This window comes from Tiliqua scincoides, chromosome 1, assembly GCF_035046505.1.
Source record: "Tiliqua scincoides isolate rTilSci1 chromosome 1, rTilSci1.hap2, whole genome shotgun sequence".
NCBI classification, from domain to species: Eukaryota; Metazoa; Chordata; class Lepidosauria; order Squamata; family Scincidae; genus Tiliqua; species Tiliqua scincoides.
In genome coordinates this window covers 121,714,390-121,736,345 of record NC_089821.1, presented here as the reverse complement: position 1 = coordinate 121,736,345, position 21,956 = coordinate 121,714,390, and the positions used below count along the sequence as shown (strand labels likewise).

General features: G+C 44.7%; 1 protein-coding gene and 1 pseudogene across 1 annotated transcript in view; both read right to left on the bottom strand.

The window, feature by feature from the left end:
* Positions 1–21,956, bottom strand: part of LOC136659076 (aldehyde oxidase 3-like) — a 63,695-nt gene that overhangs the window by 40,208 nt on the left and 1,531 nt on the right. The window contains exons 3-13 of the mRNA XM_066636132.1: positions 19,596–19,692; positions 18,512–18,620; positions 17,913–18,039; positions 17,011–17,072; positions 15,284–15,400; positions 9,781–9,861; positions 8,508–8,652; positions 6,080–6,172; positions 5,453–5,604; positions 3,689–3,782; positions 1,625–1,734 (exon numbers count right to left, since the gene is read on the bottom strand). Coding sequence (XP_066492229.1) covers positions 1,625–1,734; positions 3,689–3,782; positions 5,453–5,604; positions 6,080–6,172; positions 8,508–8,652; positions 9,781–9,861; positions 15,284–15,400; positions 17,011–17,072; positions 17,913–18,039; positions 18,512–18,620; positions 19,596–19,692 — 1,187 coding nt within the window. The remainder of the gene's footprint in view (positions 1–1,624; positions 1,735–3,688; positions 3,783–5,452; positions 5,605–6,079; positions 6,173–8,507; positions 8,653–9,780; positions 9,862–15,283; positions 15,401–17,010; positions 17,073–17,912; positions 18,040–18,511; positions 18,621–19,595; positions 19,693–21,956) is intronic.
* On the bottom strand, positions 10,700–10,816 carry LOC136637518 (5S ribosomal RNA; annotated as a pseudogene).

The following is a 21,956-nucleotide window of genomic DNA, read 5'->3' as shown; positions in this document are numbered from 1 at the left end:
TCCTCCTATGGTTTGCTCATTTATTTCATCACAGAAGGACCTTCCCTATATGAATTTACTCTGTTCATTTGCTTAATTTCTATACCCTGATACTGAAGACAACGTCATAGTTGACACCAAACCAAGGATGTGCTGGAGTCACAGCGCTGAGTCTCAAGTCAAGTCCTGAGTCAGAGTTGAATCACGAGTCATAGTGTGCGCCTTCGTGACTCAACTTGTGAAAATTTTGAGTCATTTTGACTTGAGTTCCAAGTCATTTCGAGAAACAAATCAACTCCTTGAGCAAAACAAAACCTCAAACCTTCCTCCTCCCTCAACTCCCCAGCTCTACCTCCTGGAACCACCTACCCTCCTCTCACCACATCTGCTGCTGCCTTTGGTCTGAAGGCTTTTTGGATTGCCCACGAGGTCTTTTGGGGTGATGCAGAAGCAACAGGGGAAAAAAGCAAGCAAGAAAGCACTCTCTCTCTCTCTCTCTCTCTCTCTCTCTCTCTCTCTCTCTCTCTCTCAAGGGAGTCAGGACTTCAGTCAAATTTGAGCCATGATTCTTTCCAGTAAAACCCCCAAGTCGTGAGTCAGTGCCTGAGTCAGTGATGAGCGTGAATCGAGTGCTCAGGAGTCATGAAAAACATGTGTATTCACTGCTTGAGCCGGCAAGTCTAAAGTGCCCATCCCTGCACCAAACCAGGCCCTATTAGCAAAAAGCCCCCATGAAAGTTGCCTGAACTTTTCAAGGGGCTGCCACACCATCTACCCATAGCATCAAGATCTCCTGGCCCATCTCAACAAAGATGCCATTGACCCCATCAGGAAGCAACTGAATGGCAACAAAGTACAAAACTCTAGGTTAGCATGCTACCCTTGTAATATTTCCACCCATCTTAAAGGTAGTGGCACCTGGGTCAGGCAGTATGGCTAGTAAAGAAACAGAAGAACTCTGGTTTAGAAACTTTTTAGAGTAGATTGTTTGCTACCTGGGAGCTGTATCCTTGATTCTGTGGATTCTTTCTCAGACCGACTCTCTGTTCTTGCTTCCTGTCCATACTTTGATGTCCAATCCTATCCAACTTTCCAGTGCTAATGCAGCACAAAGGTATCCCTGGGGTAAAGGAATAAGCAGGATGCAACATATGCCAATTGACACAGCTGCATCAGCAATGGAAAGTTGAATAAGATTGGGCCCTGACTCCTGTAGACCTTCTCCTGCTTCTCAGGTAGGCTGCTCTTTCCTTCAGTCTCCTGGTCACCCTTTGGGTCAGTTCAGCCTGATTGCTCCAACCCCAGCAGCTGCATTCCGACATGGATAGGCCTGGACAGTAATTATTTGGCCAGCAGTCACTCTAAGTGCATTCAGCTACACAAAATAGCAGTCTGAGCCTCACAACTCTTTTTGATGTGTCAGGACCAAAGAACACATTATTTGCAAACAGCTATAATGATGCCTGACAGTCCCTTTGTAACTGAAAACCACGGAGGGTGATTGGGAGTGAAGAAACAGCAGAGAGAAGGGCCTGCCATGTCCTCACTACTAATCGACCTCCCCTGCAAAACAGCTTGGATACAAGAATTTTGCCAGGGAAAGCACACCAGGATGCAGAAAGTATGTGGACACAAAAGTACTTACTTCCTTTGAGAATGGAATAAAAACAGAGACAATGACCTCTCTTGGCAAAAGGTCCGCCTGTGGCAACCGTGCAAGGAATTCACCATTCAGCGGAATCTGCCGTCTTCCATCTGATACAGAAAATAACCATCTTAGAGAATGTGTAACTTACAGAAACAGATCTCAGCTATTCCATGAATGAAATAGAAAGCCGAACATGAGCCCCCCCCCCCCAACGGCACCTACTGAAAAAATGAATTATGAACATAAACTTTGTAGGAAGGCTGTTGGCAATTAATCATCCTAAGCATTGTAGGTGAGCTCTATTCCCACTGAAATCAAGGCAATTTGCTCAGAGCCTCACAACATCCAACTAGCATGCTTTGAATGGCATGGGTTTCTTGGTTACTTATGAATTATTGCCTGCTATCTGATTTGGGTTAATTTTTTTTATATGAGTGCAGTGAGTCTACTCCCTTCCAAGTTCACAGACCTGAACTGAGCTCACCGCACAGGCAGATTTTGAGTCCTGTATCACTTTTCATTTTAGATCATCACTAACTTTTTACATTCACACCTCCATCCAGCCGTGATGACCCACTCAGAATAGAAACAAACTTCAGCCCTCTTTGGGCAAAACTCTAGGCATGCAAATATGTGCTCTTGGGCGATGGGGAGGATAAGTGAGACAAGGAGGGAACCCAGCATCCAGAAGTCAAGATTTTTGGCCATGACTCTGAGATTCTGACATGCAGTAGTGGCATGCAAATCCATTACTGAACAGATTATCAGGCTTGTCAGCTAATCACTTGTTTGGGTAGATTCCTGATATCCTCCCTCCTCCAATGGTGATTGGTAGGGATAAAGCTGACAGTGCTGATCGGTTGATGGGCAAAGAGGGAGAGAACAAAAGATGTTCCTTCCACACAGCAGTTGAGTGTACAACCTGCACTAGCATATGTAGCAGGCCTATGCTGCAGCCACTGTCAGAGACATGTGTGGCTGTGATGAGAGAACACAGCAGTTGGTACTTCCTCCAATCCAGCTTCCTCCCTTTTGGCTCCCCAGATGCTCTCTCTCACCTTAGTACAGGTCGAGGGTTCAGCTCAAGGAGTGTAATCTACAATATTGGACAGCACCAATTTGAGCAGCACTCTTTGTCCTACCTGATGTAAATTGTTACAAAGTGGCCTCCAATACTTGATAGACCTGAATTTCAGAACATTAGACCTGAGTTTCAGAAGGATTCAGTTTTGGAGCATTAATTCACACAACCAAATATACAGATTGACAATACAGCTCAATCAGATCTGGGCAGCTTCTTGGATTTGTTAGAGAGGTCACATGCAAGAGGAGTCTTATGATGCCTGTGCTTGAGCTACAGTATTCTCCCAGCTCACAACCCAATCCGTCTGTATGCCCAAAATGTCGATGGGCAGCTATGCAATGATGTGTAAATGGGGATGGAATTGTGAGTTGGGTTAAAACAGAGCAATTATAAGCAGTACAAGCTATACATAGATTCAATCAATGTGCTCATGTCAATTTGCCCTAATTTATGTTGAGATTGCCTCTGTCCACAGTTTTGGGCAGCAGACAGCCCAATGAAGCAAGCTACATTGGGACTGAGAAAATACCCCATGTGTAGACCAATTTGGACAGAGTATTGGTGTAAATGAGTAGAGCAGTTTCCACCGCACAACTCTTCCAGTCCCCCATTGTGTGGCACCTTGCAAGAAAAAATAGTTGTGATTTAGCACGTCTGGTGCTCAATACTAGGTCAATATGCAGACTTGGACAGGGATGAGAGGAAGGGCCAAACTGACCTTCTCTTGTCTGGAGTTGGCTCAGGGAACCTGCTAGTCACTAAACATAGTATTTCTGTCAGCCAAGAAATTACAAAAGAAATGTCATTGTCACTGTGTCTAAATCAAGACTTATTAACAGATTTTAAGGAGACCTTCAGAATGTTAATTTCATGGGAATGTCAGGCTTTATTATTCTCATAATTTGTATCTGTAAATTGCAAACACTGTTGGCCTACACAATACGAAAACATACGTAATTGGGACCTTTGCTTTTTACCTATTGATGCCAGGTTGAGAATAGCTTTTCCAGCCGCTAGGACAGGGTTCAGATCCCAGGTTGACCCTCTGCTTACAATATGTCCTCCTAAAGACTGAGGATGAACAATAGGATTTAATTATCATCACTGACTTCCCCTCTCACACATACCATACAGATTTAAAACGCAAGCACCTTGATAGATATCTGAGGGCCCAATCCTATCCAACTTTCCAGTGCTGAAGCAGCTATGCCAACAGGGCGTGGGCTGTATCCTGCAGTGGCAGGACAATAATGGAGACCTCCTCAAGGTAATGTTTGTTCCCTTACCTTGGGGGCTGCAGTGCAGCTGCTTGAACACTGGAATGTTTGAGAGGGTTGGGCCCTTTGTTCTCCATTTTTGCATACTTCCATCTTCAAATAAGTGGAACAGATTTGCTTAAATATAGCTCGAATATTTCATATTTTAAAATGTGACGTATGTAAAAATGACCATACCTATACCTTGATATGGAAAAGTGGTCAATAAAGCCTTATCAGCATCACTACAATCCAGAGTATTGTCTATTCGGGATAGGCCTTATTTTCCCTGCTTCTACGCATCTAGATGCTTTGTGAAATCCCTCCTGTTCTAGTACCAATTCATTTCAAATGGGGATGTCAGTATGCTGGGGTGTAAGCAAGGGGATATAGTATGTATGAGTTCCTTATCTATGGGTGCAATCCTGCTCTTGACTTGGGCCGCAAACGTGCCATAAGGCACATTTGCACCTCCTCAGGAAGAAGCCACATCGGTACTCAGAGAAGCACCAGCCTGTGGAGGCCAATGCAAGCCCCCGTGCCGGCTTCCTCTGCACAGGTTGAAAGGTAGGAAGGAGGAAAGGTAGGCAGGGGGGAGGCGTTCCTGGGCAGGGGGAGGGCGGGTGGTGGGCGGCCCCAGGGGCGGACAGAGAGTGGGAGGCGGGGCTGGGATCCTGCAGTTTTGCCAGATCCCAAACCCCATTCCCAGGGAGAATGGAGCGGCTTCGAGCTGCTCCACTCTCCTCAGACTTGCGCCACCGGAAGAGGTGGCGCAAGTCTAAGGAGATCCATAGGGGCCAGCAGCCCTTACCTTGGAGGTAAGGGGAAATGTTTTCCCTTGCTTCTGGCCCCTATCCTGCACTGGATACAGTGTAAGCCTCTTGGTTTGCCTGTTTCAGCGCAGGATAGGATTGCACCCTATGTGTCTCATAACTATTCTGCTGAGTACTCATATTTGGAGTACGTGCCATAGAATGGGTTGGGGAGGTGAGGGATGATGGGTCCGGTAATGAATGGTAGGGGTGGTCAGAGTGGTATCTTCAGAAACAGTTGTCTCTTCCCTCCCCATCATTCTGCTACTATCATACTTTGGGTATGGAGAAGGGAGCCCATGACAGATGCCTAGCTGCACTGTCAGAAAGGGGGGGTTAGGAGGACAGGTGGAGTATGCTGACAGGATGGGGTGCGTGTGGATGAAAAAACGGTAACTGGGAGAATCCTTCTACTATGCTCTCCAAATATAAATAACACATAGGATCTGGAGTGGAGGACAGACATGTGAACTCAAACATCCATGTGGGGCATTAAATGAACCAATGACTGGCCCTGGATCAAAGTCAATAAATTTCATGAACAAGACTCAGAGCCAAGCAGACCTTCTCTAAAAGGTCTGTTACTGTCCCTACCTGTTACAACTACCAGAAATTAGGACAAGGAGATGCAAGGAGGTGCACCATGTGAATGGAAACAGCGTGAAAAACCTACAGCCAAACTCCTGATCTGTTCTCCAGCAAGTGTTTTCAGCTGCTTCAGCAAAACATGGTAAATCTTTGTCTTCTCCTCTGAGAGTTCTGCAACCATGTCTAACAGGATTTCTCTCAGCTGCGCCAAGCGAGTTGCTGCACCTATCAAGATCCCTGGAACCAAAAGATTTTGAGCAAAGCATATATGACATTTTGAATAGTAACACTAATACCAATTGGCACAATTGGTATTAGTGCCAATTTGCACATTCTTGTTCACTCCCTAGCAAATACCCATTCTGTTTGCCTTAGAGCAGCAAAATTGCTGCGTTTTCAGAGTTGCAATGTTGCTCCAGAATACATGGCAACCAGGAAGGGAATGCATTGAGATGCATTCTGGGGAAACACTGGGGGAAATGAGGACCTCCAGCAACCAGGAAGAAGCTGCAGGCTGCTTGGAAGGCTTCCTGCAGTCCTGAAAACTACAAAAATTATGATTACCTACCCACAAGGGCCTCAGTCTAGCTAAAGTTAGTCCTGACTACATCTTGCTGAAGCCAAATTAAGTCACAACAAACTTGTTCCATTCATTTCACCAAGATTTAGTCAAGACAACCTTTCGCTTCTTGGGTACATTCAAGAGACTTACCATTGTCTCCAATGGAGGCAATATGCAGATCTGGAACCCGAGCAGGATAAAGAAAAACTGGATAATAAGCACCCAGAATTTTGATGTCTAGTCCTAAAGGAGACAAAATCAGAAACAGATGTCAGCAAGGTTAGAGTAGAACTCGATTCAGGGCAGCAGAAATGAATCTTCAAATGTGGTCTCACTGAAGAGCTCTAAATTAGAGGCTGGCAGGGATTTCAGGTGGAAAAGCAGCAGGAAGAGGGGGTAAAACCATTCCTTTCTCCACTGCTTTCTCCCCAGCTACCCCTTCCACCATCTTCCCGCTACACCTGGAGATGTGAGTCTGCCACAGTCACATTTAGATATAGATTTTTAGAACTGCTAGCAGAATTGTGTAAATTTTGTGCACCTATTGCTCCAATCCTATTCCCCACCAGCCTATGCAATGCAATGGAACACATGCTCTCTATGAGGAGCAATCAAATGGCTTCAGAGAGTATGTAAAAATATTTTTTTCATTTGCTTCCCCCTCATAAGCTGCCTGGCCACCACCGGGTCTCTTTGGACCTATGCCAGTTATTTAGCTGGCATAATCCAAGGAGCTTCAGTGGAATGTACTGGTCTGGGAGAAGGGGATAGGATCTTGAGTACATGACTGCTGCCAAAATCCACACCTCCCGCCAGCAAATTGACTCTGTCCACCTTGTTCCCTGCCCGGATCCACCCCCAAATTGCCCACAATCTGCTCCAACCACCAACCTACCTGTTGGTGCGGCATGGCATGGTTAAGCTGTTGGTATGTACATGGGGCCTCTAGCTCAGTGTTTCTCAAACTGTGGGTCGTGACCCACTAGGTGGGTCACGAGCCAATTTCAGGTGGGTCCCCATTCACTTCAATATTTTAAAAAAATATATTAGACTTGATGCTCCCATGGTATGTGACTACATTTGGGGAAATGTTACAGACCTGTACTTTTAACAAGCTACTATGTATATTCTTTTAACAATGACAGTCAATGGGACTTATTCCTGGGTAAGTGTGGGTAGGATTACAGCCTAGGATTGTTAAAAATTTTCCTGCTTGATGATGTCACTTCCGGTGGGTCCTGACAGATTTTCATTCTAAAAAGTGGGTCCCAGTGTTAAATGTGTGAGAACCACTGCTCTAGCTATTTACACCAGCTGTTCTGCAGCACAAGACAGCTGTGTGCCTTTTGTAACACCACGCTAGGACTTGCAGTGGCATTTCACAAAATTGGGTTGCCCAAATAATCCATTTAACAATTGAATCTGCTGCCATGTCTAGTTACCCCTCAGACTGAATATTCATAATTTAATATTCTCCATTATTAATACTCCCAGGAAGTTTAAAACTAGCACAAAAGAAGAAGGTTGGCCAATCACCTTCCCCTCAGTGTGTTGGTTTTCTTTTTATAGGGAGGTTGCTTATTTTGTTTTCTGGCATAAAGGAGCATTCAAAATATTCCACATTTGCTATCTGAAGTGGTACAGTCCAGTCTATGGCACATCAGAACTCTACCACTTCATTTCACTGAAAGTGAAAGTGTCGGTCTGGCTTTAACTGAAGTTAGTCTGAGGTGTTTCCTATGACAAGTGGAACTGATGACTGCTATGCCAGGCTTCTATTTCCAGTGGAGTTATTGAATCAGGGCCACTTGCCAAGGTGTGTGTGTAACACATTGCAACATATTTCTAAGCGTTGGAACCCAGCTGAGAGCTTCTTTTCACCTACAGCTTTCAGTGGCTTCCAACAGAGACAGCAGTACAGGTCTAGCCTTGTTATACACGGATTTTTTATACGCGGATTTGACTCAACACGAATGGCCCCTGTAAATGAGAAGGAATGTGCTGATCCCTGGAGAAGGGAAAAATGTACCCCTTTAAAATCACAGTTAAAAAAAAACTGCTCTTTACTGTTGCAGAGAGACAGTCATACAAGTGATTACAGGTATAACCTAAGTATCCACAGATTTTTCTATCTCAAAGCTGATGAGCAGGGCCCTTTAAATCAAAGGAAAACAGTTGTGTAATAATGCCAGAGAGAGCAGTGGGCTGACAATCCATCTATCATTCTCTCTGCAGACTTCACTCCTGCCTTCCCCCTGAGCATGTGAAAGAAGGCTAAAGGGCAGTGATCATCACTTTCTCCATTCTTTCCCCGTGCCTGGGGCTCCTGGTGAAGGGAGGAATTGCTGCCTCCTAGTGAAGCCTAAGCTCCTGGAGAGAGACTGATTGTCTCTGTGTGCATTACAAAGGTCAGCAAGGCTGTTTTTAAATCACCAGAACAAAGAGACTTTGTTTTTTAAATTGATTTGCTATAGTGTGGTTTTTTTTTGCCATCCACATAAGTTCTTGGAACAGAACCCTCAAGAATAATGAGTCTCAACCTGTATATTGAGCTCACTCACAGCTGACCCTTACACACCTACGCTTGTATTTCCAACAACAAGGGGTGCATTTGGGTAGTTGGCCTTCAGGTTAAGAAGTTCTTGCAGTGATGCAGGAGAAATCCATGTAGTCCTCTCTCCATTGAAAACCAGAGTTCTTCCTTGATCCTCCATAGCCATTCTCTGTGAAGAAACACCCCGCCCAATACATCAGACCAAAGATGACAAACATAAGGCCGGCAGGTCGAATGTGGCCCTCAGAAGCAATTTCTCCAGCCTCCGTTATAATCGTTCTCTCCCAGCTTGATAATTGGGCTGTCTCTCATCTTGAAAATATGAACAAGATTTGCACATGTTCTATTCTATCATTTGCAACAAGTTTGTTTCTATGGGAGAAGAAAGTGCTTATTTCTGGCCATCATCTGCTTAATGATGTCACTTCCTGCAATGATGTCCTGAATTTCCTTGTTTGAGGAGACTGTACAAGGAGCCTGGTAAGCTGCTGGATGATCTGCTTTCGGTTTGCATTTAGCAAGCAGAAAGCAGATTGACATGGCTCACAAGAATCAAGCGTGCTTTTTGTGCAGTCCAAATTTATTTTGACTGTAATATAAGAAAACTGTAAGTGCTTTGTACCTTTTCCTAACAAACAAATGCACATGCCAAAAAAAGCTTAATTAGAATCCAATTTCAGAGAGTTTTGATTTGTATTAATAGCAAATAATGCAGGGCCAGGGATGGCAACAGGCCATATAACCAGAGAACTATGATATGAATCTTCTATTTTATAGAGAAAAGGGAGGGAGATAGAAGCAAACCAGGAACATAGAATGGAACTGCATGTTTTGAAGGAGGTATGGGTATTCAACCCTATTATGCCCTCAAAACCCTGAGAAGCATTTTCTGGGGAGAATCAGTCAGTGAGATGGGATGCTCAAAAATTCCCCCATGTGTGCATTCTCACTTTCAAGTACCCCCACACCCTGCCCAGTTCTTTAATACTGTTTTTCTCCTGGTGGGCTGTGAGATGGGAAAGGAGGGTATTTTTAGAGAAAAATGGGCAGGTATCCATCCTGTCTGCTGATTCCTCTCTGGAAGTTCTCTTTCCATGTCTGCATTTATAATTACAGGTAGTCATAAGTTTAGGCAACATGTTTTGTCACAATAACAAGGAATTCCACTCACGCCCTCCCTAAATGAACATATTATGTGCTGTCATTTATCTCTCTCTCTCTCTCTCTCCCTCCTTTTTTATTGCTAGTCTTTTAAAGAACCATCACAATAAGCTCAGGTAACTGGTTTCTTTCCTACCATTAGTTCAGGAGGAAATATATAATCCTGGGTTGGGTCTTTGGGCTGGAATTCTTCCGGCTTGCATAGACCTGAACACATCTATGGGAAAAGAAATTCATGCTTAAAACTCTGGGAAGCGGAAAAGCAGCGTATGTACTCCAAGAGTGACCCACCAATGTACCATTGTCCACCCAGATATCTAGATGTAAGCATGGGTGAATCTTCTAGAGGCATGGAATATTTCCTTCCTTCAGGCAGCTGCAGTTTTCAGATAACATGTACATTTAGCTTTCCGTCAAATGCAGCTTATTCTTTGGAATGGCCCAGCAGCATTCATATCTTGGAGTCAGTCATGGAGCACTTTTAGCCTATTTACTAGTTGCTAAAAACCTATGTAGTTGCCAGTAAGCCTGTACTGAAGTTCAGATACAGTAAACTTCCAGAACTACATATATTGCTGCTATCTGCTAAATTCAGCCTGGGCTGGCTTTATGCATATCACAGTAGCTTTTCCAGAGATATGCCTTAAAATGCTCTGGAATGAGTGTATTTATTTATTTGCTGTTTTAAATGTCTGCCCTGACATGTCCTCCAACAAGGGACACAACATGGCTGAGTTCAGCGTGTGATGGTTGCTCACAGCTGGTGCACTCTGCCATGTGCCAATGAGGCAAAAAAGAAGAAGAAGACAGGCTGAGTAGATGGAAAATTGCAGCTGCTGTTGAGCGAAGTGACCACGTGAACAAGTCCTTAATGATGAATATGGGGCCTTCCCAAAGAATAAACTATGGTGTAAAGATTAAAAAACACAATGGCATCTCAGAGACTTACTGGTTTATGGAGGCATGAACTTCTACTGGCAACTGCTTACCTCACCAGTCAGGTTGAACCATTCAGGATTGGTTGGCAACCTTCAGTCTCGAAAGACTATGGTATAAGCCTACAGCACCCGGTAATCCCAGGTGGTCTCCCATCCAAGTACTAACCAGACCTGACCCTGCTTAGCTTCTGAGATCAGACGAGATCAGGCATGTACAGGGTAACAGTTGCTGCCATTCAGGATTGAACTCTGTGTTTTGCATGGAGCTGTGGTTCATGCAAGAGAACGTGTTGGTGAATGTTGTGAAGCCCTGTAGCCTGGTCCCTGCACTCTACCAACCTCTGGGACACTTACAGCAGACCGAGTCTGTCCATGTGATAGCTTCCCCTCCCCCCATATAACATATTTGCAGTGCAATTTTACCTCACTTCAAACTTGTGCAACACTGGCTTGAATTTCTGAACTGTAGATAGTCAATATGGTTCTTCTCTCTGCTGCATAACCTGGGTTATTTGGGGGCCATTGGTCTGATCTTTGTGGTGCAAGTGTGCAGATCACAAGCCTCTGCACAGGGCACAGCAGCTAGTACAACACTAGCACTAAATGTAACAATTTAGTAGCAACAAAATTTGCCTGGTTTGAGCCACTTCATGCATTACACTTTTAGGTATGCATGTCAAATATTTTAACTGTACATTTAGAAGCATAAAATGGTACAAGGTAAAAATAATTAAATATTGACATTGTCTGGAGGAGGGTAATCTGAAGTGATTAGGATTCTTTTTCCACCCATCTGAGGAAAACTGAACACATATATGACCTGCATTGTTTACGTGAATGTGACAAACCTGTGTTGCAAATGTGTGTATTATGCGGATTCACTCGACAGGGAGCTGTGATCAGCTGCAGCTTCCTGTTGAATGTATTACTCTCGCACCCCCCCCCCATCACGACCCCAGACAGAGGCTTGGAGTTAAACTGGGTCACTTTATTAAAGTTATCAAAGTTAACAAAGACAACTGCAGCAGGTGATAACTAAAACCCAAGCAACATGCAGGGAACAAAGTTGGGGGAAACAGTCCTAGCTGTCTGCCTCCCCCAGGAACTCATTGGGCATACCATCTGACTCCAAGCCACTAAGACAAAACAAATCTAGTCTTGCATAGCCAACCTCAACAGGTCAAGGCAGCTGGATAGCACAGACCCACAAGTTGATCCTTGCCAAGCAGAATGGGGAGGTGATAGGAACAAGGAAGACAGCAGATCAGGCCCAGGAAGGAGGTGGCTTTGGCAGCAGCCCATTCCTTCCCAGGCTGGATTCGCCTTCACTAGTCAATGTGGACTTGCACCAGTGATATCGCTGATGCAGATCCCAGTTGACCTATGACAGCAGCTAGGGTTTACCCAGGGGAATGATGAGCGACCAGCTAATCTCACACCCATCATGGCTTGTAACCTGTGATGGAGTTTTCCTCCAGAAATCTGTCCAATCCCGTTTTAAAGGCATCTAGATGAGATGCCATCACCACATCCTGTGGCAAGGAGTTGCACAGATTAATTATATGCTGGGTAAAGAAAAATTTTCTTTTGTCTGTTCTGACTCTCCCAACACTCAATTTTAGAGGATGTTCCCTAATTCTGGTGTTGTGTGAGAGGGAAATGAACATCCTTCTATCCACTCTATTGATCCCCTCCATAATTTCATATGTCCCAATCATGTCCTCCCTCAGACACCTCTTTTCTAGACTGAAGAGCCTCAGACACAACATACTTTCCTCATAAGAGAGGTGCCCTAGCCCAGTAATCATTTTGGTCACCTCTTCTGCACCTTTTCTAGTTCCACTACATGCTCTTTAAGATGTGGGGACCAGAACTGAACACAAAACTCTAGGTGCAGCCATATCATCGATTTGTACAATGGCATTATATTAAGCGTTTATTCTCAATCTCCTTTTTAATGATCCCTAGCATGGAATTGGCCTTCTTCATTGCCACCACACACTGAGTCAACACTTTCATCAAGCTGTCCACCAGCACCCCAAGATATCTCTCCTCAGCAGTCATAGTCAGCTCAGACCGCATTAGGTTATATGTGAAGTTTGGATTTTTTGCCTCAGTGTGTATTACTTTACACTTACCTACACTGAAATGCATCTGCCATTTTGCTGCCCATTCTCCCAGTTTGGAGAGATCCTTCTGGAGCTCTTCACAATTCATTCCGCTCTTCACCACCCAAAAAGGTTTAGTGTCATTCACAAACTTGGCCACCTCACTGCTTATCCTTATCTCCAGGTCATTTATGAAAAAGTTGAAAAGCACCAGTTCCAGGTCAGATCCCTGGGGCACACCACTTTTCACCTCCCTCCATTGTGAAAATTGCCCACTGACACCCACTCTCTGTTTCCTGGACCTCAACCAACTCTTAATCCATAAGAGGGCCTGTCCTCTTATTCCCTGACTGTGAAGTTTTCTCAGCAACCTTTGGTGAGGGACCATGTCAAATGCCTTCTGAAAATCCAGATATATAATATCCACAGGCTCCCCTGCATCCACATGCCTGTTGACCGTTTCAAAGAATTGTAAAAGGTTCGTGAGGCAAGACTTACCCTTACAGAAGCCATGTTGATTCTCCCTCAGCAAGGCTTGTTCTTCTATGTGTTTTAAGATATTATCTTTAATGAGGTTTTCTACCATCTTACCTGGAACAGATAGTTTCCTGGGTTCCCTCTCCTTCCTTTTTAAAAGATTGGCATGACAATAGCCAATCCTCTGGCACTGTGGCCATTTTAAGGGACAAGTTACAAATTATAGTTAAAAGATAAGCAACTCCATTCTTCAGTTCCTTAATAACTCTTGGGTAGATGCCATCTGAACCTGGTGACTTATTGATCTTTAATTTATCAATTATCAATGCATTTATAGACCAATATCAATTTATCAGGCATGTTCTGAAAATCCCCTTTGTAAGAACACGGCTGATTACAACACATAGTTTTGGAAAGGAACCATTAAAAAAGCTTCACTCAACTGTTACATGACACCTACCATATGCATATCCATTGTAGGCCTGCAGTCGTCAAATGAAATCACAGCACTCCCTTGGGTGACCTGGTATTTTGTATTGTTAAATATTTAGCCCACATTTGCTTCTCTGGGTAGAAAACCTTTGTGCTAGGGCTGAATATGACAAGAGCCTGTGCTGGATATAGATTTACCACTAATTATGGCCTGGCAAAACACTGCTATTCTTTGTAGCTGTGGTATCCTTCAGAGATGGGCTCCTTCAGAGTTGTTCCCATCTACTGGTGACATCAGGTGAATGGTCAGATCAGGTCAGGAACTGGCTAAGGGGCCACACACAGCAGAGGGCTTGCCTGGTAGGGTTGACCATGAAACCTCAGGGCCATTGGCAGTGGTACTGCCCAATACACCCTCATGGGGCAGGTGGGGGACACTATTGGGGGCCCAGTGCAAGGCACTGTCATTGCTCCTATCTGACAGGATGTTTCTACAGACTGGGAGAATGTATGGGTCTATCACTACCCTCAGCTGCACTCAGAACTCATGGGACAATCTCTGGTGGTAGTTCTGGTTCTCCATAAACATTATCTTAGAATTTAGTTTCTATGTACGGTCTCTAAAGGAGACCACTTCCTTACTGTTCTCTAAGCAGTATTTTCCCTACTTCTCTTAAGTAACAATTTTTGCTGACTTTAGCTAAAACATTCATTCTGAAGTGAGTTGAAAGTGTTTTAAGAAAGGCATCATTGCCACAATGCCTATTCATTTCTGGGTCGAACAGGCTTTGGAACCACTACAAAAATTGGCACTTTCTGAAAATCAAGGGATAGTGAACAGGCACCCTTTTCCTAAACAACCACCTAAGTTAGGTGTTCAGTGAACTACAACACTAGTAGCTGACTCTGCCTCTATCCTTCCCCATTTTGCCAGTGCTCAGCTGAACATAGCAAAGGTGAAACGCATCACCCACCCTGTTCTGCAAGCTCCAGATTTTGACAAACCTTTACTTCTAAATACCAATATTTCAGACTGAGGCATTGGGGTAGTTCTGCTGCAAGAGGGATGAGCAAAGGAATTCCCTCCCATTAACAAGTACTGTCTCAGAGAGAATCTCACTGGCCTGCGGTGGAGACAGAATGTTTTTGCAACATGTATAATGAGGAAAATCTGCAACCGTACCTGTGAGAAAGGAGTTTCCTGCTACAAACTGCCCTCTCTGCACTGCACCAAGGAGGCCAATCAGAAGCTGTTGAAATGGAGTCTAACCCTTATGACTTTGAAGCAAACCATGCAACCAAGGGGAAAAAAAATACTGCTGCACCTCGGTTCTCAAACACCTCAGGAGTTTGAGACCTGAGGTAAGCACTGCAGTACTGGAGGGTCCAGGGGGTCTGGGAAGCCCTCCACAGGGCTTCTCGTACTTGCAAAAGTTTAAAAAAAGAAAAAAGTCACTTTCAGTTTTGTCGCCCACCCCTTAAGGGGCCAGTGGCGGGGCTTCTCAGGCTGGGTGTTGTGACACCCCAGTCTGAGAATCTCTGGACTAGGAGATAGCAAATCCCAGAGAAAAGATTTCATCACATGGCATACCAAGGTCAACTGCAGACTTAAACTCACTGGCACTTGCAAAAGGTTACATATGGTCATTCATTAGAAATATGGAATGACAGAGGAGTAGCTCACCCGGTTTCCCTTCTTAGAACACAACGATGGCTCTTCTCTTTCACTTTCTTTCTCCTCCTCAGCTTCTTCTCCTTTATCCAAGCAACACTTCCCACTACCTGCCATCGGGCAGCATTCCTAAAATAAGTAATGCAATCCTGTGGTTGCTGCTTCAAAGAAATACATTGGTGTTTTCAAAAGCGCCTTTGCCTACTCTCTCTTTTATCATCAAAACTTTATTCAGGCTTAAGACTTTTACATAAAAGATTTGAACAGTCCTTATTGCAAAATGATACATCGAAGAAAATACAAAGAGCAAAACCTCAGACTAATTGATCAGACAAATCAATCTTTCTATACACTAATATAGGGCAAGACAATCATATGCAGTTCTTAATGCTTACTATCTATTCACTTTCTAAACCACAATGACTGTTCCTTTGGCCTCTAGCAGAGGAACAGGTATACACAACATTTTTCAAGCAAACAACGTCCATGCCCTCTGTTCAACCAGGCCTGTGTAACTTGGGTATAGAGAAAACTGTATTGCTAGGGATCACTGTCCCTTGTTTTAGTCTCAAGAGAAGATGCAGCCTGCTAGAACATTCTCCATTCACAGTCCAAGACTTCTAGGCTCAAGGCTCAGTTCCCTTCACAGTAACTTAACTGCAGTCCCTCTCCTATGCCAAATAAGGCAGCTGCACCCAGTGGCGTAGCTAAGGGGGGTGCAGAGGGCAGCATTCGCACCGTGCTACAAGCTTTAGGGGGGCAACAAGTTGAGCTTGACACTAGTGGCCAAAATGGTGAAAATCTTGGTATGTATGAATAATACCATCATCTTATATGAAATACATGTATGAAATACAGCTACTCCTGCTAACTGATAAAGAGGCACTTTTTCAAGTGGTGCTCTTCTTATATTTAGCAGGGAGAGAATAACTGTCCCTTTTCACCTCAGCACAGTGTCTTGAACCAATCAGGGGGCACACTTTTTATTTATTTACTTAAATCTGATTTTGTCATGTAGGGGGTCTATTAAATCTTCTTTGATCCCAGATAGCAGATGGATGCCTTAGCTATGCCACTGGCTGGGGGGAGGTGGCAGATCAAGTGGGTGGTGGACCACTGGGGGAGGAGGCGGCAGGTTTCCCCCCAATTTGCACTTTTTAAAAAGTCCATGCGTGATGTCACTTCTGGTTGTAACATCATCAGACATCAGACATCACTTCTGGGGCATCGTTTTGAGCTCCGCACCGGGCTACACGTTCGTTAGCTATGCCACTGGCTGCACCAAGCCTGGACTTTACACAACCAGGTGCAGGGCTCCCATAGTGATAAGTATGGGGAGCTATATCTAGATCAGCTGGATTCTGGCTGCCATCCCTGTTTCAGACTATGCTCCTAAGGTCCAGACACTCAGGAAATGTCGGGATCAAAGCATTCAACATGCAACAGAATGCCTGATGTAACCAAAAGTCCAGATTTCATGCATAGTGAGGTTTTTCACAAAGTACTCCATTTTTCACAGAATTCTGCATTCATGATGGGGCAGAATTTTGCTTTTTAAGACAAAATGTGGACAGTTGTATCCATTTTCTGCCACTGTAACACATTTTCATTTCTATTTTTAGATACACTTTACCCTTAGGGACGGGTGATAATCACATTTGCAAATGTGATCCTACTTGCAGATTGTCAAGTATTCATGAATTGGATAATGTTAATAGTGATGTATTTATGTATCTTACCGGAGAGAAAGCACTGAAGCTGTCAATTATAGGTCTGTATCCCGTGCAACGGCACAGATTACCTGAAAGAAGTGATCAAATACAGAAAGAATATGGAGATAAACATTTAAAGTACAATTTCATAAATTGTCTGAATGGCACTATTGAACCTTGGAATGAAAGGTCCTAAAATTTAGATGAAGAGCTAGATTCATCTTCATATATCCTTCTGACTTTTTAATAAGCAGGGGAAAATGCCTCTATGAATAAAATTGATTGTTAATTCATGATGGCATTTTTTTCTGGTGGATCTCGAAGGGTATGGATGTTTACATCCAACATGTTCACCTTTCTTCTTTTCAATATGTCTTGAACTTGTGGGCAGCCCTTTTAAACGTTGTTTAAAATTTGGAATTTTTGTAAGTTTTTTAAAAACCTTTTTTACTTTTAAAAAGTTGGTTGTCTAGTTTTTAGTTGATACAATAGAAATGAACAAAAATATGCAAAAGTCAAGAAGTAACATGGGGTGGCCATTGCATCCATTTCTGTCCCTTATTTCTTTCACAGTGAGAGACAGTGGAATTGCAGACAGGATCATCCAAGGACAATGCTTGCCCGGCGCCTCTGCAAACTCCAAAGCAATCTCCCATTCAATGCATACAAGCCAAGAGAAGAGTCTTATAGCCCAAATCCTATGCATGTCTACTCAGAAATAAGTCCCATTAGAGTCAATGGGGCTTACTCCCAGGAAAGTGTGGATAGGATTGGGCTCCTAGGTTCATGTAAAGCGACAGCTACCAGAAAATGCAAACCACAGAGCCACATGAAGATGACTGACTCTGCTCGCAGCTAGGCCCCACCCATGTCTACTATATACCGTTGCTATGAAGTTCTAAGAAAAATTTTGGAGAAAGTCAGCCTACCATCCAGAGCTGCCGATATCTGCTCCATGGTGGGTTCAGGGTGATTCCTGAGCAGCGAATACATAGACATCACCATTCCAGGAGTGCAGAAGCCACACTGGGAACCATGGCATTTTGCAAGTCTTTGCTGGAACAAAAACAAGCTTGTCTCTTGAAACGCATCTCAACTGAGGGGCTATTCAGAAATGCTACCTTCTGGTGTGGGCCTATCTTCTTTATTGGACCCAAATTAGAGGCTAAAGAATTTCGCACAAGAGGGCAGGAAAAGGAATAGAGAATTGTGAACTTTAACTTCCATCTTTTTCTAGGGATACTTGGTGATGGCTCCTACTGAACACCTCCACTGTAGTGTGCTAAATCTGGGGCATAATTAAAAATTGTCAGATGGGGCAACACTATCTACCCCTATATGCCACTTCTATTTTTCTGGCCCTGATCCTAGGCCTTTGGCATCAGCCTGCCGTGCAGAAATAAAGCAGGGGCAGCTTTTCCCATTGTTTCCTTTTCATATAAAGTTTCACCAGCTAGATTTCTGAAGCAGGTCCAGTGCCCAAATTGGCAGCCTCCCAGGTGGTCATTCCATAGCCTTTTACTCTCACCTGAATTGGATTAAGCTTGGTTTTCGTGCTTCCTACTCCTTCCACGGTGGTTACTGCAGCACCATACAATGAGCACAATGGAAGCAGACAGGAGTTGGCTGGATAATGCCTTTGAAAGGTAAAGGAGAATTCAGATTCCAATGTATGGTGCTTGCCAAAGTCAGCTTCAGCTCTGCATGCATGCCCTTAGAGTCAACCCAAACTAATAGAGAGTACAGGATGTGCCCTTGGCTACCAGAATGTAAAAGACACTAGCTGCTCTTGAAAACCCACCAAGAAGAACACAGTTGACACCCCTCACCACTGACCAGCACCTTGGGTCTGGGCCCAGACAGGCAAGAGTGGGTAGCCTTTTATTCATTCAGATAAGGATCTGGGGAAAACAGCTACAATCAGAAAAAAAACCACTAAGGAGAGTTCAGATTTGACCTCACCCATACAGACAACACGATAGGATGCAGAAAGAACATTAATTTTGTCTAGGGTAGCAATATACCTTCAGCCAGTCCTTGATGCTCTGAAAAACAACCTGGTACTCATACAAACCCCCACGCCATTACTTTATAACCACAGAGGCTCCCACACCCTCATCAGCCACAATTTCCAGCACTCTGTCAGGAGGTCAGTGCTACTGTCAAATTTAAAACAGTTGAAAAGTAAGGAAAATAATATCCAAAGCAGCTATTTTCACTTAATGTGCTGTGGCACATTGGGGTGCCACGAATGGTCCACTGGTGTATCACAGGAATTTGGGGGAGGGTTATTTATTAGTAGAGCCATTGGGGAATGTGGGGAATGCAGAGCCTGTACCTTGTCAATTGTAAAAAAACGGATGTTGTGCCTTGACAATTTTAACACCTTGTCAGAGTGCCCTGAGAAACTCTGAAATCACTGAACCAAAGAGTGAGCAAGCCATTTTTTCCACTCTCTGAGAGAGAATTCACAGCATATACACACCAAACTGCAATTTCCAGGATGATCTGCATGAAAGTGGCATCAGCGAACACATATAAAAATGATATGAAGTTGAAATGTGGATAGTTTACTAGATGTGCCCGATATCTTTCCCTTTCTTTAAGGATACCGTATCTCCTTAGTATCTGGGTTGTATGTAGAGATCATCACAGTGCAGGCTCCACATCCTCCTATTCCACAGCCATACTTAGTTCCTGTAAGGCGGACTCACACAATATCGTTAAGGAAAGCAAACAATACCTCCTGTTGAATATTTTAAAAAATTTTTCAGAGCATCCTTTGTATCATTTTTTTCCCCCACTGAGAGGGAAAAATCAAGAAAAGAAAAAATAAAGCAAAGGCTTGTTACTAGCTAGTACAGGGGTAGGCAACTTTAAACACTCAAAGAGCCATTTGGACCCGTTTTCCAGAGAAAAGAAAACCTCGGGAGCCACAAAACCCTTTTGACATCTAAAATGAAGATAACACTGCATATATAGTTTTTTTTTTTACTTCTGAGTAGATATGCATAGGATTCTGCTCAAAGGCTGCAATCCTATCCACACTTTCCTGGGAGTAAGACCCATTGAACACAATAGGACTTACTTCTGAGAAGACCTGCATAGGATTGTGCTCTTAATGAAGTAATGTTTTGTGCCACATTCCTGCCTTTATTTAACCTGAGGAATTTCAGCTATGGGAGCATCGCCTCTATGTGTCTGATAGTATATTATACAATCATTGTGTAACAACACGTTGTATTGCAATGAAAAGATCCCAGGCACAAAACTGCATTCCCAAACCCCAAGGATGAAAACCAACCCCATGGTGCAGTCCTGTGCTAGTGGGAAATAAGGGCACAATCCCTATGCCCGTCTACTCAGAAGTAAGTTCCATTATAGTCAATGGAGCTTACTGCAGCATGAGAGCCCAAGCCTATGCATGTCTACTCATTATAGAGTTTCATTATAGCCAAAGGGGCTTACTCGAAGGAAAGTGTGGCTAGGAGTGCAACCTTTGAGCACAATCCTATGCATGTCTACTCAGGAGTAAGTCATTATAGCCAGAGTGGCTTACTCCCAGGAAAGTGTGGCTAGGACTGCAGCCTTTGAGCACAATTCTATGCATGTCTACTCAGGAGTAAGTCTCATTATAGCCAATGGGGCATACTCCCAGGAAAGAGTGGATAGCATTGCAGCCTAAGGTAAGATGAGTGCAGGACCCAAGGCAACAGTGAGTGCCCCCTGAGGCCGCCTTGCTGGCGGGGGAGCTGCTGACTGAAGCAGGGGGGGACTAGAAAGGCGGCCTTTCCAAGACACGGAAGAGGTCCTGCCAGAAGGGAGCCAAGCGGGGCGCAGGCAGAGAGGAGGACGGCGCATCTCAGGATGGAGAGGAGGCAGCAGTGGCAGCAGTGGCTGGGGGCACCCCTCACCTGAGTCCACGCGGCACAGCTCGCTCCCCCCAACCAGGCTGAGAAAAGGCATGGAAAGGGGAGGCGCCTCCCTCTCATTTCATAAGCCTTAGGATGGGGAGCGCTGGGGCAGAGCAAGGTGCTCTGTCACCCCCTTTGCCACTTTCACCCAGACTCCGGAGCCGCAGCAGACGGCTGAAAGAGCCGCATGCGGCTCCGGAGCCACGGGTTGCCGACCCCTGAGCTAGTAGCTACATTCAGGGAGGTACTTCACATATCTATTAGATTATCACAGTGTGAATATTTTTAATTGAACATCTTAGGGAGCAATCCTAACCGGCACTTATGCCAGCATAGGTGCTCCGGAGGAGTTGCAAACGTGCCGTAAAGCACGTTTGCACCTCCTTAGGCGGGAGCTGCATCGGCGCATCCAGATGCGCCGACGTGCAGACGAAGGCAGAAGCCTCCACTTCGGCTCCCATGCCACTGCTTGTGCTGGCACAAGTGCGCCGGCACAAGCAGCAAAGGTAGGCATGGGGGGTGTGGGGAAGGGGCGGGAGGGGGCATTACTGGGCAGGGGGAGGGCGGGGGGAGGGCAGGCTGGATCCCAGTTATGCCGGATCCCAACCCCCATCCCCGGGGCAAGCGGAGCAACTTCAAGCTGCTCCACTCTTCTCAGACTTGCGCCACCTCCGGAGGTGGCACGGGTCCAAGGAGACCCACAGGGGCACGCAGCCCTTACCCACGGGTAAGGGGAACAGCTTCCCCTTGCCTGTGGCTGAGCCGCTGCCCGCTGCAATCCCGCGTTGGATGCAGCGCAAGCCTCTTGGCTTGCCTGCTCCAGCGCAGGTTAGGATTGCGCCCTTAGGTAGACTAATTTTCGTTCAGTTGTGTTTCCTGTGAAAATTCATGTTTGCAGATCATCTGTGATGCTTGAGCTGCCTGTAGTTATTTTATTGTTAGTAAGTATGGTCTTTTGCGCTAGCTATGCTGTAGTTACCCACAGACCAATCCTATCCACACTTTCCTTGGAGTAAGTTCCAGTGATTCTAAGGGGACTTACTTCTGAGTAGACATGCA